General features: G+C 33.5%; 1 protein-coding gene across 1 annotated transcript in view; it reads right to left on the reverse strand.

Moving 5' to 3' along the window:
- The window catches only part of LOC119637428 (mast cell protease 2-like), a 41991-nt gene that overhangs the window by 11621 nt on the left and 11762 nt on the right, over window positions 1-18608 (reverse strand). The window contains exon 2 of the mRNA XM_038033448.1: window positions 2873-3198. Within this exon, the coding sequence (XP_037889376.1) occupies window positions 2873-3198 (326 nt within the window). The remainder of the gene's footprint in view (window positions 1-2872; window positions 3199-18608) is intronic.

The following is an 18608-nucleotide window of genomic DNA, read 5'->3' on the forward strand; positions in this document are numbered from 1 at the left end:
TGAAAATTATTATATATTTTGTTTGCATATACGCATGCAAACTTCAAAAATTTTGAAATGTTATTAATTCTCTTAAAAAGCATTACAAGCTACAAATTCATAAAAATGCAATTAATGCTTATTGTTACACTAGCACTTGCAAGTGCCATCATTATTCTATCTAAAGTGTTGCTATATCTAGATATTTTATACAAATTTTATTCTTTTCTATCCTCTTTCAAAGCTGTTAACCTTTAAATAAAACCGGCCCCGATTTTAGAACAACTTTTCCACACACATTTTTTGGTATGTTTATAGAAACCTGTATTAGTATGTGCGCATATTTAACGTAATCTAATTACGATTATTTTGCAACCTTCACCAAGGCATGAATATTATGTCTTGTAGCACCTATTGTACAACAACAACAACAACAACAACAGTACAAACTCTGACATTGTTATCCTAAGCGATAACAATCCATCTTTTGTGTAACACCATACGTTAGGCTTAAGGGGCTAGAATATGTATTATATAAAATAACACTAACACACACACATACACACACACATATATATATATATATATATATATATACACACACAAATCCTTATAGCATAGATAAAATAGCGAAAGAAAAGAGAGACTAACGTTACAGTTCAACATCACCACGACTAAATTTATGATGACAGCCATAGGAAGTGAGAGTTTTCATTGACTTTAACAAAAAAAAAAAGCAAGTTTTTTTCACCTTACCTTACCTTACCTTGCCTATACCTCTGGTACTCCAAGGTTTATATACTACGTGGACCTTATTTGAAGAAAAGCGTATTAAAACATTTCTATTTTTGGTAAGAAAATTTATTTATTTGCTTTCGAGACCAGAAGAAAACTGGTTAGATTTTTTATACACGAGTACTATAAGTTATAGTTGAACATTTTTCACTTTTGTATGAATTTTTGTTTTGAAGGAAAATAAGTTAGTTCTAAATGAAAATTTTATACCTAAGAATTTCTTAAGGATTTCCAGCCTCTAAGGAACTTTAAGTAATTACAATTTCTCTTATTTTTCGGCATATGGCATGTGGGTATGTGTGCGTAAATGCACGATGCTTACATATAGTTGGTGTCATACATTTATTAGTGAAACAGTTAGAAAGTTGTTTAAGGTCCTACGCTCTGGCAAGCAGACAAACGAATGCACACCGAGTATTTAAAGTAACATTAGTAACAAACGAGCCAGGCTGAAAGAAAATAAAATGATCATTTCAGTTGACTTTTAAAATGACGACAGTGCCATAAGAGTGGCAATCGCATTGCATCCGCACACCTCCTTACGAGCATGTGATTCCAATTTACCTTTCTCTCTCTTTCTCTTTCTTTCTTTCTCACTTCAGCTTCTATTTTTTCCTGCTTTTTTTTTTGTTTTCTTCTTTTTTTTTTTTTGCTATTTAATGTTTGTTTTTGTAAAACAAACCAACAACAATATGCACCAAGTTACAAGTTTTACAATTTGAAATAAAATTTATTATAACCATTAAGTAAATGGATTTTTGAAAACTTGTTGGCATCATGGTTTTCATGTGACCAAACACAACGAGAACAACTATTGAGGTTAACTTTCTTCAGTTTTTCTTCTTTTAGCTTTTCAAAATATAATCATTAAAAAAAACAAAATAATAATAAAAAAAGACTCGACCGAGACATACGGAAAAAGTTAAATAGTAATTGCAACAGATTGTTGGGCGGAAGCATTGCCCTTTCAATATTTTAAAATGTTTTTTATTGGAAGCTGAGCTATAATCCTGGCCTACTTCCGAGGACCCTCTTTCATCTTCACTTTTTTCGCAACAGTAATAATTGTGCGACTTTACGAAGCAAATATTTTCCTAAGTATGCGTATACCTGCGTACGTGTGTACGTATGTATAACGTCGTGTCTAATAAATCAAAATCTTTTTCATATACCTCCCTTTTTCTTTAGTTTAATTTTACTTGAACTTGCCCTCCTCCATGTAGTAGTGATGAACGTTTTGCTTTATTTCAAACTTCCTAAACGTTGTATGTAATATATATACAATCGACAAAGAATGAGAATTTTTTTGTAAAAAACATTTTGTACATTTTGAATGAAGATAATTTTTCTATATAGCAAAACTGAGCACATAATCGATTCCCATAAAAGAATATGTAATGGAATATGGACAAAACCTTGAGTTAGTAATAATATAAATAATATAAGTAACACGATGTTCCATGTATTTTGATTATTTTTCAACTCCATTGAATTGGTACAATAGATATAGGTAAATATATTTTCCATCTTCATCTACACGGCGATACCGTGTCCGTGAAAGAACGATATTGGTTTCGCAGCGATCCACTCATCGAGCCATTTTCGCACTTCTTTAGCATTTTGAAACCACTTGCTAGCCATGCTGCATTGATTTGAACGAGTGGTAATCAGAAGGTGCTATGACCAGTGAATACGCTAGGTGCGGCAGAGCTTCTCTTTTCAGCTGCGACCGTGCATCCTTGACAACTCTTGCAACGTGTCGCCGCGCCTTGCCATGCAAGAGGATGACTTTGTGTCGGCTAACCGCTATTTCTGGTTTTTTTTGCAACCATACATCACTCAATTTATTCAACTGACGCCGGTAGACAGCTGCAGTAACAGTTTCATTTGGCTTTAGCAACTCGTAATACCCTACACCTTGCTTATTTCACAATATACGGAGCAAAACTTGAATATTCTGCTTGGGTGTCGATGTGAATGGCTCTCCTAAACTAATCATTGACTTTTTGCGCTGGAGATTATCGTAGGAGATTTACTTTTCATCATCGGTCACAATACGCTACAGAAAACTCTTTTCTTTTGTTTTTTTGCCTGGCACGCAATGAAACCGCAATTTTGAAACGGTTCGGGATGACATTTTCCGTCGATTCCCTCCTTTTGGATATTTCCCGTCGCATGTAAACGCCAATAAACCGTTGAGTTATCAATTGTTAAGATGTTTGAAAGTCCTTTGAGAGCTTGAGCCTGGCTTTCGTCCAATAAGTGTTGCAACTCATTGTGTTCGACCTTTGTTCGTCTTTCCGGCCGTTCTTTGTTATTGACATCAACATCACTACTTTGAAGCTGACAATTGGAATAGGATGGAGCAGCACCACCACCACAAGCTTCGAGTAAGAGTGTTCGATGGATTTTGACAGCAGATCTCTGCAAATGAAACAAGAGAAGCAATGAATGTCGGAAATGCAATTTGGAACGCTTCATAATTAGCGCCACCATACACACTGAATAACACAATAATACTAAACGGAAAACTATTATTATTTGTAGAGAAAAGTTGTACTAATTTCACAAAAAATTAAAGAAAACCCTATAAAAATGAAATGACTGAGTTGGCGTTCGCCTGGAACTTTTAGTGCCATTTTTTCATAAACTCTCCTGCAGTAGTCGTTTTGGTTGGGCCTCCTGCATCGCATCATGTCTATCGTGATTAAGTTTAACTTAACGTCAGGACCAAACTGTGTTCGTTTAATACTGACCAGATGGTTAATGCTGTATTTTGGTGATTCCGTTCTTTTTCGACTAAACTTTTTCCTGTTTTCCGTCTGAATAGCAGTTCCGTCTAAAAAGCTGATGTGCCGGTAAAAGTGTTCAATTTGCCGTTCCTCGATATCATGATGGTAGAGTTATTACCATTAATCCGTAAAAAATCGGATTATCAGATAATTGCTTACACAAACAAATTTGGATTATCTTTTCTCAATGCAATCTTTTCGTATTCTATTCGTTTTCTTTGCATACCATACGTGCATAATGGACCTGAATTAAATTTGCTGCAACCAATAGCAAACTTTGTAACAATGGAAAGAAATATTTTTCGTCAGATGATTGAATATAGAAAAATCTACAACAAAAAATTGTGTTATCGACGTTTTCCTTTTTTTTTTTATTATTATTACTATTATCCTGATGAATGATAAATTTAACATAACAAAGATTTTTCGAAGACTTTGATCTTTCATTTGGTTACATAAAGTCATTGTCATTGTCATTGTGTGCACTTTTTAATTTTCGTTTTTTTTTTTTTTTACTTTGCTTTCCGACTAATTGTTATTTGCGGTTTACTTAAAAATTGCAATTTTTTTTAATGGTTGTTTTTTCCTTTCACTTCTTCATCTCGTCATAGCGACCGGCAAAAGACATCCTCTCCTTCCAAGAAAAACAAAAAAAACCCATTTTACAGCAGTGTACAAACAACTTTATAGTCCGTTAGCGAAATTTAACTCACTTTAAACTATTCAGTTACTTAGTGTATAAAGTATAAATACACCCAACTCTCTTTTCACGCGGTAAATACTACATCTCTCATAAATTCGTGTAAGCAAAAACGCTAAAATTAAATAAAAGGCTTATTATTATTTAATTTAAATTAACTAACAAGTAATTAAATTTAAAGGCCATTTGAACAAAAATTTCGGAACAATGTAGAAGTTCCGAATTATACATACGAATTATACATACATATGCAAATTTATTGATTGATTTTGTATAAAGTACACACATTCACTTGCATGTTTTATAGGGAAACGTAACAGTTCACTGTAGGCATAAAATGATTGCCAATCAGTTTCCTAAAAATATCTTCACGGTAAAAACTTTCCGTTTTTTCAATAGCGTTCCAATCTAACATCCACTGTGAGCGCATAGTTATATGACGTTGGAATTTTAATTGATCTAAGAATATTTATGACGTATTTCAAAGTGTCATCTTCATTTTTTTGACCACGGCATATGGGTCTAATATACCCATAAGTATGTGGGTGCGACATCTGTAGGAATAGATCATATAGAGAATAATTTATTATAAAAGCGAAACACTCTTCTCATATGAATAAAAGTCACCAAGTTTTATAAGCATTTTTTTGAAGCTCGAAAGCTACAAATAGTGAAATTTTTCCATTCGGTAGCTTTAATGTTAAATATCTTAAATCACTTCTCGTCTTATACTATTCTTCATTTATTTTTTACATGAAATACTAAAAATTATATTCCCTTACTCTGCGAGAGATCTTCCAGAAAACTATTACATAGTTATAAAATAGTTTCGAACGGTTGCCTCATCGGGTCCAAATATTTACTTCAGTAAATTTTTAAATCAATAGCTATTCCATGCCCATTTACATTACATAAGAAACTATTCACTGTCATTCTTCGCAAAATATATTGATATTGGGCGCAGTTATAAAAATCATCCTATGCGATCTAAATGCGCGACACCTGTCTAACATGTCAAAACACTGTTAACCACAGAAATTGTTGTCAATCAATATTAAATATGGCATTTTTTTTTCATATAACAACTTTCTCCGAAAAGGGCATTGTGTGAGAGATCTTCATAAAACTGATCCGGTCTAATACATTTAAAGTAGCGTTCATCCTTATTCCAAAGTGTACCTATAATAAAAATTGCGGCATGTAGTTTGATGAAAAAGTCAGATGGATAGAAATAAAAGAAGCGAACAAAGAAGTGGGACTGACAAAGCGACAGACATACCAATGAATGGACAGGCTTTATCCGACCTAATAACAGGTGGACGCGTCTCAAGTCTTCCTTCTAACATGAATGTTACACGCATGCTCATAAATTTAACCTACTCTAAGATGACTATGACTTAGAAATCGTCTCAAATGAAAAAAGGATAATTATTTTTTTTAATTCGTGTAACTTCATATCCATGTAAAAAGCGTGTTAACTGTAAACAAAAATATATGTAGATGTATATAATATGCGTATGTATATCATTTTATTATGGTCAATTTAATCTTATTTGCTGATTCATAAAATCGGAATTAAATAGACAATATTTTCAACTTGATTGAACAGTAATTTCAATAAACGTTTCTCTTCTTTTTTTTTTTTTTTTTTTTTTTTTTTGTTCTTACTTCATTTATTGTAAACACATGCAGAATTTTGCTGATAATGCAAACAAAACAAATTTAATCGTTAGCTGGTGGTGTATTAGATACTAAGCAAAACATTAACGCCCTTTTTTGAGCAAACAACAACAACAACAACAACAACAAATTTCCGTAAAGTGTTATCAATGTCAAAGACACTGAAATATTCTCTCATGTATTGTTACAGATGGTTGGATGCTGCATGGGTGAAAAAAAGATGAAAAATATAAGCAAACCTCCACTTTGCGTTTCGGTCATATGAGGAAGTTTCATTAAATTTAGCATTCCCCCCGAAAAATTGAGAAAATTATTTCTGTTTATGAATATTCGGTTTATGATACCTAGACAAACCTTTAAACGGCACTTGTTATTAATTTGTGTACGATTCTTAATCAATGCAGCAATATTTCATCCATTCTTAAAGTATTGTTGGAATTTTCAAAATTAAAAATTCAAGGTCGGTGATCGGCTTTCAATACAGGCGAGCATTTGATCTGAGTTATTCGGCACCCTTTAAATCCATATTTTGTAAATTTATTCACAAAATATATGGAGAATAAATAAATCAAAAGTTTAATCATCTTTTTAATAAAACAAACAGATTGGCTGCTTTTAGAGTCAAAAACTGATCTCTTTCGTCAATTCCGGAAAACCCTATGCAATTATTCAGCTACAGATACATAAATGAAATTATTTCTTCCATAGATTCAAACGCCCATCGACCACATTATGGGCCGTAGGGTCTTTTAAATTAACAATGTCTCGCAAGTATTTTTTTAATGCTGTCATTTTTTAATACATTTCAAAATTATTCATTTTTTCAATACTTTAAAAAAAAATATTTTGAAATGTTTATAAGCTTAGTTTTTGCAGACAATAGCCGTGTTGTCAAAACACGGACTAATGACGGACAAGGAAGCACATATTTGCCAATCGTTTCGATTATTCTTGACGATGAAAAAAATGTATACCAGGAAGTAGAATATGGGTCCTACGAAGGCATTTACAATAAAAGTAAACTCAATTTGAAGGAAAAACGAGAACACGAAAAAGGAATTTCTACAAACAAAAAAAGGCCGCAAATGCAAGCAGAATATAGCTTCCCTCACACAAAAACGTAAATTCACATCAGTGTATCGTGGATGACGCATATATATCTAAGGTCCAGATTATGGGGTACCCTCAACCAGGAATCGATGGGCTGGGTGATGCGATTGATAGCCGGGCGTCCGACCCACTAGACTATGCGGTAATGTCATATATACAAGCAAAATGCTTTTAAATAGAAAACTCTGCTGAAATCTCCTTATCGGCAGATCGCCGATAATGACTGTTACGGCGAATTCGAATCTTATGAAAGTTATTATGGTTTTTTGAACAAGTTGATTCACTTTTTAAAGTATACTGTGAACATTTAAATTATTTTCATTTTTTTATTTTCTTTTTTTTTTTTTTGTTATTGAATTGCAAAACTGTCTTCAATACCTAAAAATGATGGAAACAATGGAAAGACGGGTAGAGAGAGACTGCTTTTTAGGAATATTCAAATAGTTGAATACAGCCATAGAGCCGTATCACTCACACTTCGAGTATACTGGATAAATTGTTAAGTGCTAAAAACGCTTGGATATGGAAACAACCTTTAAGACAACGTAGACGTGTTCAAAACCAATAAACTAATTGTATAGTGGGCTGTTGGCTCTTAGCTTGCTTTTGATCCCATCAAATTTCATCTGAAATTTTATTCTTGAAATGTTAATTAAGATAGTAATAAATCGAACTATGTTATAGAAAATAAAATTCTCTGCTGATCATCAGGGTATTTTTCTGATAAATAAACAATTATCGATTTCTCTAACTGATTTTTGAACGATTTTTTCAAAAAGCATCAAATCGATGAGATTTTTTTAAAACCAATGTTACTTGAAAAAAAACTTATGACAGATGCTAGTGCGGAAAGAGGGGCTAAGGAAAGCAAATTCTTTTACAGGAACGGTCACAAAAAAAATATTTTTATGTACTTTAGGATTTGTAGCGTCACACGTAAGACACGAGTATCAATAAATGTTTTTTTTTTTCACGTGAGTTTTTATATATGATTCTACACTTAGATACAACCTACATAAATTCGAACTTTTTTCTGAGAGTGGCTGTAGGCAATAGTTTAACGCAATGGATAAAACTGTGACTTTTCCATCTGAAAGCACTGTCTTTAAATTTTATGTAATACAGTAAGTTATCCTAGAAAATGCATAGAACACAGATTTGGACATCTTTGAATAGATCTGGTTGTAAAGCAAAAGGATCCATTTACGAGAAATGCGATTTCTCCAACTTAGTTCGAATGCTGCTGAATCGGTACGGATGATGGATAACGAATGCACAACGATTTGAATAAACATAATGCAGAGTAGGCGAACCGACCCTAAAACTGAGTATTCATGACGACCGCATTTGAGGGAGTCAGTTGGGCTTGAGGTATTATGAGCTGCTTTAACCAAACGAAACTATCACTACCGAATACTATTAACTATGGGCGCACTGTGCGCATAAATGACTACATCAAAGCAAAAGCCAGATAGGAAGTGTTGGCAGCACCATCCTAGAATATCGTACCCTCTCCGTACATGTCTGTCAACATTACTGCTATTAATTGACGCTACTTTCAACAGATGACCTATTGTTTATTTATCCGAATTACTCTTATATATGACAGGACGAGTCGGTTAGGTAGAAGAGTTGCGCTAACAATCCACGAAAGGTTAACATTCCATGAAATTTCATTAACTGAAACTGATGTAACTGAAAAAATCAATGGGGTATTCCTAATGCAAATGGATTGATTAGTGTCCATTTTCTCTGTAGGTCTACTTCAGATGATCTCAAGATCGGATTTAAAAGCGATTTACGAATTAAGACGGGGCTTTAGCATTAATTAATGTAAACATCGGATTTTAGGTATCATCTACTCGAAGACTTATGCCATTTTTTTCGATTCACTCTAAACTAATATATATGGAGTTATCAATAATGAACTGACCATTAGCCATAAACCATCTTAGTTATGCGTTTCCAATCAGGAATAGACGTTTCAAACTCAATAATGGATTAGGGAATCGTAAAGATATTGCTTCGAATAAATGAAGAAATCCATTTTGAAATATAAGCAATTTGCTGCATAAAAAACACAACGTCATTCCTCTACCTAAATGTCATCTAATGATAAAAAAATAAGCTTTTGCAGAAAAACTTCTAAAAGCTCATAGAGTTTCTTGTAATTTGCGGTCTTCTACCAGAGAGCATATGATTAATTCTGCGGTAATGCGAAATTAAACTAATTTTAACCTTTTAGTCTGAAAGATATATTCGTGTTTCTCTCTTACATGAATTTTCTATCTAAGCGCGCAAGTGTTCCGCAAGGATCTATTGTGAGTCCAACATTGCATTGCATTTTCTGTTCTGACTTTCCAAAACTTACGGCATCAATAATAGTAAATAAGACTAATATAATATCTAATAAATACAAAATTAACTTAAAGGCAGGAACAACCCAAAGCCGTCTTTTCCTTTACTTGAAAAAGAAACCTTTGCTTTCTCCACTCATACGTGCTTTGACAAGTCATGTTCATAAAATTCCGTTTTCCGATCTCACTCAGTAAGTAGCTAAGAGTTATGCTGCATAAGAACTTCGTTCTTTGCAATTATAATCAGCATATCAAAAACAAATCAAGCATTGCCATAAAAATGCTATATCTATTAATATATGGAATAAGATTATTTTATGTAAAAACCTTTTTCAATCGATGATATAAAATGCCTGTCCAGTACAGGGTAGTTGTCCACATTAAAAATTATCCGTTAACTAATATCCTTTTTATAAATCAACTTTTTATAAACCCTAGAATGTAACCGTATTATTTATAGATTTTACTTCACTTCATATGCGTTGTGTCAAATCTAATCTTCCCTAAAAAATTTTTTACCTCTGTAATGATCTTTCGTCGTAAATATGTACGTAGATCACTCGTCTCTCTCTCTCTCTCTCTCTCTTTTTCTCTTGTATTTCATTCTGCACGGACTTGATGTTCTGCCTAAGTCATGGGAGATGTAATGCGACAGAGAGTTGAATAAAATATGTCATGCGTTCTTTTTTTTGTAATATACATTCAATGTTCAATGATATTGAAAATAACTGCTGATTATGGCGAAAACGCTACAACAAAATATTCTAAAACGTGAGAGATTGTTACCCTCAAATTGAAAAACAAAGTCTTCTCCATTTTCACTACATAAGTATTGAAACACAATTTAACAATCTAACGCCCGCAACAGGAATCAAACCCGGGATCATCTGAAAGACCATTTCGCGGACATTCTAACCGCTACCCTATAGGGTAGCCGATCAGCAAATTACTCTACTCTATAGACTTTAAAGTAAAAAAAGAAGAAGAATTGATTTCAAATTCAAAATAATCAATAAAATTGACATGTGTTGCAGTATATTTAATTGAAACAAATGTCTTTTCTAATGCAATATAGGCTTAAAATAATTTTTAACACTTCTGTTCTCTGATTTAATTTTACAATAACACACTATGGAGATAGATAGATGCAAGTAATGCATAGATTTCAACGTATGACCAAAACAGAGAATCTGTGACGCGTGCATTTTGTGCATTACAAATATATGATGAATGATGACTGTCGTGTAGCCCGTATGGGCATATCCTTCACTTCCTTGTAATGCTTGTCCTATTGAGAACCCACCAAGCGATCAGCTTTGTCTGTATGTAAATATTAATACGGTTTCGTTTCTCAAAAGGAAAAAAAAACCGACGTAGAAAGCTAAAACTTAGCGAGCTTTCTTTGCTGACATGCACGGACTAGATTTAAAGTGGCACAGTTTAAGAAGCAGCTAGAACGATTTCTCTTAAAGAATTTTTAGATAAAAGAGGCTTGCGGCTGGTAGCCTATAGCTCTTATTTATTGTATATATAGTTATTTGATGTTCATGTCTCGACTTATTTAACTTATTTAAGTAAATAAATATTGTTCTGTTATTAATATTATTGTCTGCAGATATAATAATTAGCCGATCCGATTTATATTTGCGCCGATACACTTACTATTAAATTTGAAGTAGCACATGCAAATGCAGTACATTGAAATATTGAGGTTCTTTTGTTTTTTAAATTATAGCTTATAGGTTATCAGTCCGCTAAGAACATAAGCTAAAGACATGCGTATACATTACGCTCCAGGTTTCGATCGTAATTTTCAAAAATTCAAGAGCAGATGTGAACAGAAATCGTATCCGAACTTTACGATCACTAGAAGTCATCCTTTGTTTCCTGAGCTGTGCGGCAGGTAACACCGTAATGTTTAAAATAAAGTGCCATCACATTCGGCGCATAAACCTCAAGGAAAAAAAAAGTCACTCAACAACGGTCGATTCAGCAACATGGTTCAATAATACTCTGCCAACCCGCAAAACCACACCAAACTCTCAATCTTTATGACCGGAGAGAATGTCCGCCTATTGCTCTTCGATTATTAAAATCTCAAATATGACAGTTTTCTTCGCTTATATATTCAGATGAATGAAAATAAGTAGAGACACTGCAGTTGAAAGAAATACCAAGAATTACAGCACATTTCCATGTAGAGGTGTGGTTTTCATATGAGCTCTTACATAAAGAGGAAGCCAAAACATGCAAAGATTGCCAAAGATTTTATTATTCTTTACCCATTATCGTCATAAATTACTAAGAATTAGAATTGCACGCTTTTGTCCTATAGCAACATATATGTGTCATGGAAAATGTTATATGGAATGGGGCTCAAAAAATAGACGAATTACTACAAAAGCACAGTTAGTTTTGATGTCAAATTGCTGTTACAATCCAATTTTTTTTTTTTATAGCATTATTTGCTACAAAAAGGTTTATTTCTCTCAGAGACGGTTGTATTTAATATGCCAGAATGTTAATACTTAAAGCTTTTTGCGAAACATTTATTTTTAAATAACGCGGGATACGAAGAGTGGTCATAAGAATGCTTCAATGCTAACCATTTTCGATAGAATTGTCCCTTAAGGCAAAATTGCGGACTGCAAGCTCAATACAAAAACACATGGACAGCCGTCAGGCGGACGAATGATTAGACAGGCTTAAATTGAATCAGAAAATGGGTCTCATGCGATATAAATGGTGTGTTCTTCTTGACTCGCTTTGGGTGTTGCGAAAATATACAAGAGCTTAATACAAATTGTGCCAGAAGTAGGTGTAGAGTAAAAGAAAAAAGCATTATCAACTATCATCATCGGAATTGTCGGAATTACAAAACTAAAACGATATAGGAAGGAGACAATATGCAGACGATTGGCCCAAGTCGGGCATGGCTTAGTGACAAACATGGAATTACAAGGAAGTGAAGCTGTATATACAAAATTGAGAGAATTAAAATTTTCATTGAGCACTTTAGTGTTTTGTTCTGGAATTGGATATGGGTCAAGTGCTGTGAAAATTGGTACAAAGGTACAGAAAGTTTTTTCAAACGCTTAACACATATGCATTTGCTTTCTTTTCTTTGGATCCAGATCGAGTTGTGAAGTGCATTTAGAGCAGTCTATTTAAAAAATATTTCCCATTTGATCAAAATATATATATATATATATATATATATATATATATATATGTTTTTCATTCCACTCATATTCATACTAACTGTCATCTGATACTATTCAATCTTACCTCCATTAAGAACCTTTATAGTTTTTAGATTATCTTATGTAATTGCCTTGAAAAGTGCGTATCCTGTCTTCACTTTAGCGCTGCAATAATTTCCTCGCTTCAGTTATTTGTTTTCTTTTCTCAAGTTTTCGAAGGCAACGTTCTAATCTTATACCCACATTTATGTGCAAATATAAGTATGTATGTAAGTGTTTAGCTTCATTTGCAAAATATATTACCACCGGTGACAGGAACTATTGAGATCAAAAACACAATAACAAACAAACACTTTAACATTTGCCATTAAAACCATAAATGTCATATTAGTTAAACTGTAAAAGCAAGCTGGCCTGGCTGCTCGGTTGGCATGTAACTGGTTTTGCATATTGTTGGTCAAGTTTAAATACCTTTAGACAGATTAAAAGTCACAAGGCTAACATAACAATACAGACAATACCCAGGTACTCGTAGACACAGACAATCACATACATCTAGAAAACGATTATAGCAATAATCTTATGCTTAAATAAAACTAAATCAAGCCGTAAAACTTTTCACACTTAGTCATGATAATTTATATGTGTATGTTTGTATGTATATACATATTATTGAATAAAGAAGCTTTCACTATCCCATTAGAAGTGTAAGCAGGTTTTTTGTCCTTTTGTCATAGGCACTACATAACTACCAATAATTACTCTTCAGAACCTTATAAGTACTTATCTACAATCATATAGATCACTGTAAGTAATAACAGCGTTAGATTAGCTGGCTACTATTGGCGTAAAACATTATCTCCGATATAATTAGGAGAATGAACAGACGGATCGAATAGGTAATATTAGTCATTAAATAACTTACACAGAACTCGAAACGGATTGCAAAGCTGGTACTTGATGCGAACTTGTTACACTTTCATTGGCGAAAATTGCCTCGAAATTCTAGAAGTTATGCTAAAGGAGACATATTCTAGCAATGTCGAATAACAATTATCCACCTTACTAATTGCATACAAGGGATAGTAAATCAATCAGCTGTAACCTGCGCTCATACGGTGGAAAGGATAAACGAAAATCCCAACTTAATCCACGTAATGGAAAAATTACGTTCAGCTGATGCGACAAATTTTGCATTGTGCACAGTAAAGTCAAAGTGTAAAACTTGACACATATTCGGGTATGTACTCATTAATATAATACTACGTAGGCAGGAACGTTTTCGACGAAAGCGACAATTTCTTATATTTTTATAAGTTCGAGGACATGTCATTGGCCAAGCATCAGCAGTGCGAGGTCGCTAGATCAGACTGAAGTAAACAGGAAGCATCCGTTGACTTAAAAAAAGATAGATTTTTACGTCATTAGCAAACATTACGACCTGAGAGTATTGTGCACACATAGGAAGGTCATTGGCAAATAATGCGAACAAGAAAGACCGTAGATGACTTCCCTGAGCAACAGATGTTTTTAATGGTTTAACGTGGATACACTACCTTGACGGTTTAACCCCACGGTGCCCGATGGCACACGAGTTTATTTATTTTGGTTAACCGGCGCCCTCCAGAGAGTTACACAATCCCTATTAGCTGGGGTCATAAACTACGCTGGAGAAACCAGATATGATTATTGTTTATGGCACAATAAACCCACTTTGGGAAGTGTTAAGTCCTATCAATACCTCTCATTGCTCTCTTTAGGAATGATAGAAACCACAACCACCACGATACCCCCGGAAGGGTCGTACCAACAGCAGTCAGGACACACACATTGGTTAATTGGACCCCCTGAGAACGACCAGTCAAATTACTTCTGAATCAAGCCACAACATTCTCAGAAAACCATGCGTGTTCTAGTTTATAAATCAGAAAATTGTGAGAAATCTTGTCAAACGCCCTAGAAGGATCAATATTAATTAGATCTATTTGCTTGAATTACGTTACAAGTCAGCTCTAAAGATTAGTAGACGTTGATCTAACCTTAAAAAAAAACATGGCGAAACAATAAACTTTATTGTCGTAGTAGTTCCTTTTTATATTAGAAGTGCAAACAGTTTAAGTAGCACACTTACTTTCGCGATAACTCTATAATTAACGAAAAAGTTTGTAAGACCATTTTTGTAAAAACGTATGATAGAAGTATTTTTCCATATCGGTGTGAATAAACACTTACTAAATGAATGCTAAGTATATGTGTTAGAGGTGTTTATAATAATTCAGCACAAGCCCAAAGAATATGCGATGGAAATCGATCAGATCCTGGCTAGTAGGAAACTTTCAGTGTGGAGATGAACTTTTCCCTCAGACAAAGTAATAAGTGGAAAAGTAGCAAAAAGCAAAAAGGAGTAGAATTTGTGAAGATAGTCATCAGTTAACACGGACGAAGTCAAATAGTACCGAAACTAAAGTTATTCTTCAAACCATAAGTCTTTCTTGCCAAACTAAACTTAAAACGATTATTATCATGGACTGTTCGTTAGTTATAAAAGCTAACCGTAACTATTTAAACTTCAACCGGAAAACCATTTACACAGTACAGTAAAGAAGACGCTTGCCACTTGCGGAGATAAAGTTAGAATTTTTTTGGGAAATGAGAGATCAGACCCAGCAACGGTAGCGGACAGCGCAATGGCAAAGTTTGGCCTTCATATGTGTATTAGGAAAACAATCAAAAAGAAAATCAATGAAAAATATCTACCATGGTACAAACTACTCGCATATTAATACTAATATCGTTTCACCCATATACCGAATCAACGAATTTGATCGGAAAAATCAAAATCAAACCATTTACAAAAATCCGCCTTCTAGTATTCTTAAGAACTCTAAATCTATCCAATTTGCAATTGTAGACAAAACCTTATGATTAAGCAAATACTTTTTAACTTTTCCAACGTTCGATGCATCTAACACTATAGATTTCTTGAGACCACCTGGCGAATATGATATCAATACCATAAATACTTTATTAAAACATTTCTTAAAAAAAGAAGAGCCTGTACCTATACCCCCCTTGGTTGCTGATGCTCATCGTACTTTTCTGGTCCTAGAATTTATTACTTTGGTCTATATGAATTACAATAATAATAATAACGCATTTTATTTATTTTGGTTTTTTTTTAGTTTTCATCGATAGCCACTGCTTTCGTGCAGAATATTTTTCTTTATAAATATAAATAAATAACGATACTAAAATAAGTAACGATTCAAAGGATGCCTTCTGCGAATGTAAATATTGTGCAGAGAGAATAACTGATTGTTGAAGGCAAACCATATAAGTACTTAGTTTTTGAAGCTGGCTGCATACGCGGAAATGATGCTTGAACAGACAAAAAGTCATCGATTGAGTTAACTATCTACTAAAGAGGGAACCATGTCTGGCAAACTCGGGATTGCATCGTTTTATTTATGAATTCCGCCATATATGGTCGATAATCGTTACGCTAACAATCACGTTGTCATCACTTTTGACATATTGTACCCAATTTTCATCTCAATTTCATTAACTTTCGTTGGTAGCGTTGCTTAGTGAATGTGTCATTTACCTGTAGCAATTACAAATGACTGACCCTTTAATTTGGAATGTCATGCCTCATCTACTTTATGTGATGATTATTGCCACTTAGAATATCACAACACATTCATTTTCCATCACAAAATCAATGTTCAATAGCATTATCCTTCTTACTAACCCGAAATAATAACCCTTTCTACTTGCTCTCTCTCTCTTCATCTTTAACAGATTGCTTTGGCATCGAACACTAGAAATATCTTAGAAATTGTTTATCTTTTTCCTACAGCTATTTGGCGTTGACGACTTTGCTACGCTGACACACGTTTACTAGAGTTACATCGAATTTAGTAGTTCCCCTGCTTTAGTATTAGCATCAACTGTTTAATAAACCTATAAACAAGATACGTCGATCGTCGATCGCAAATGTCAACGACTATAAAACGACATTAACGCGTTAGCGCAACAGACGCAGATTAAAATATATTTAATAACCAAACAAAAAACAAAAACATTTGATAATCTATGAACATAATGTATGTATGAATGTATCCTAAAATCAAATCTAATGAGAAATTAGAATGAAAATCACAACATATATAGAACGATCTTTTCACCTTAAGATATCGCCCTAGAAATATACTCTACCCATATAAAAGCTCCAAACGAAAATAATCGCAATGATTTCACTAAAAAAATTTATAAAATTAAAACTATTATAGTCCAGCAAAATTCGCAATAAAATACTTTACACCATTGCGCCTTGGACAATTGTACTCTTATTATCACCATTACATAGCAAAAGTTTTATCTTACTCCCACGCATAGGATAATTTTTTTTGCCTTCTCATCATAGGATATTAGAAATTAAACCTTTTTACTTTTACTCTTTGGCTTACTTTTTTCCACGAAGCAGGTTAAAAAACTAAATCCCATACAATTAAAATTTTACAGATTATTCCTTTAGAATGCTAAATTCTGTTTCTCGTTTTCATAAAAAGGGGCTATCAAAACTGGGCGTTATATGGAGAGTAATCGTAAAAGTGATCTGATTCAATCCCTGTTCAGTAGCATTCGTCTTTAGACCAAGACATAGCAATACATACTGAAAACGAGCGAGCAATGAGCAGGCGGATAGAGATGCGGGGTCTAGCTCAATCCTTTTTGAGCGCTACGTAGATGTGTTAATCTATCTTTATCGTAAGTGCTGTATGGTATGAAAACATCTGTAGAATTTCACTTTTAAAATTGCGTATACATGCACGCAGGCATCCTTGTGCTTGTGTCCTACTTGTAATCATTTTGATTTTCATTTTGCATATATGTCCTGTGAAAATTTGAGAAATTATTGTTATTAAACGTGGCACAATACCACGATTTAATCGTTTCCCAGAAGGTCAGCTTAAGTTGCTTGTGAGCTTCCTTGGCTTTCTTCACATTTTTAATGTCCCATAATTATTATAAATGTCGAAATCCTTTCTCTTTTCTCTTATTTCTTCTTTCTTTCCTTTCATTTTTTTTTTTTCTTCGTTCTGTTTTGTTTCTTTTGCTTTTGTCCTCCCAACTAATTTTAAGGAATGCTAAAATGATTATAATCGATTTAAGCTGAAACCTGTACTAAACAGAGGTTGACTGTGTCACTTTTGTATATTGTAAACGACCGTAAAAGTTTTCTATTGATGTTTAATGAGACTGTAATGAAAGTGAATGGAAAAAAAATTCTTTCACATATAAGTTGTAGCAAAATTTTCTGCTGGTTTTAGAGGACGAATACGTAAAAAACTCTTTGATAGGCTGCTCAGACTTTAAATATAAAATTAAATTAAATCGTTTCATACTACAAGCGTTTGCAAGATGTAAGGACAAAATGCTGAGATACTTTTAAATCATGACAAAACAAGTGAAAACAATGTAATCGGGCTAGGCCGACTATTACACACCTTATAACGCAATTTTTATATTTGCCACAGAATAGAAAAATTACACCTTTTCATACCCTACAACAGTTATGGTACAAGGTATATTAAGTTCGTGCGAACTTATGCAACATGCAGGAGCGCTTTCGATAGGCGCATTTTTTATTACACCGATCGATTCAGAATCATTTTGGGTCGAAAAAGTGAACTAATTGAAACCATTTTCAATAGCGTTCATCCTTGGGTCAAAGCGACCTGTCACTTGAACACAAATTCATTCGACGGACATCAGATGGACAGACAAGCATAAATCGATTCAGAAAATGATTCTGAAATGACGAAAATAAATTGCATTTCTGTATAATAGTATTTCGACAATTTATATTAGTATGGAAAATTTGGTTCGCTGGTACAATTTTTTGAAACAGCTGCCGTATAACCGTTACTACGAAAACTGAATATTTATATGATAAATAAGTATAATTTTCAATTATTTCATTGTAAAA

The sequence above is a fragment of the Glossina fuscipes genome, unplaced genomic scaffold (assembly GCF_014805625.2).
Source record: "Glossina fuscipes isolate IAEA_lab_2018 unplaced genomic scaffold, Yale_Gfus_2 59, whole genome shotgun sequence".
Lineage (NCBI taxonomy): Eukaryota > Metazoa > Arthropoda > Insecta > Diptera > Glossinidae > Glossina > Glossina fuscipes.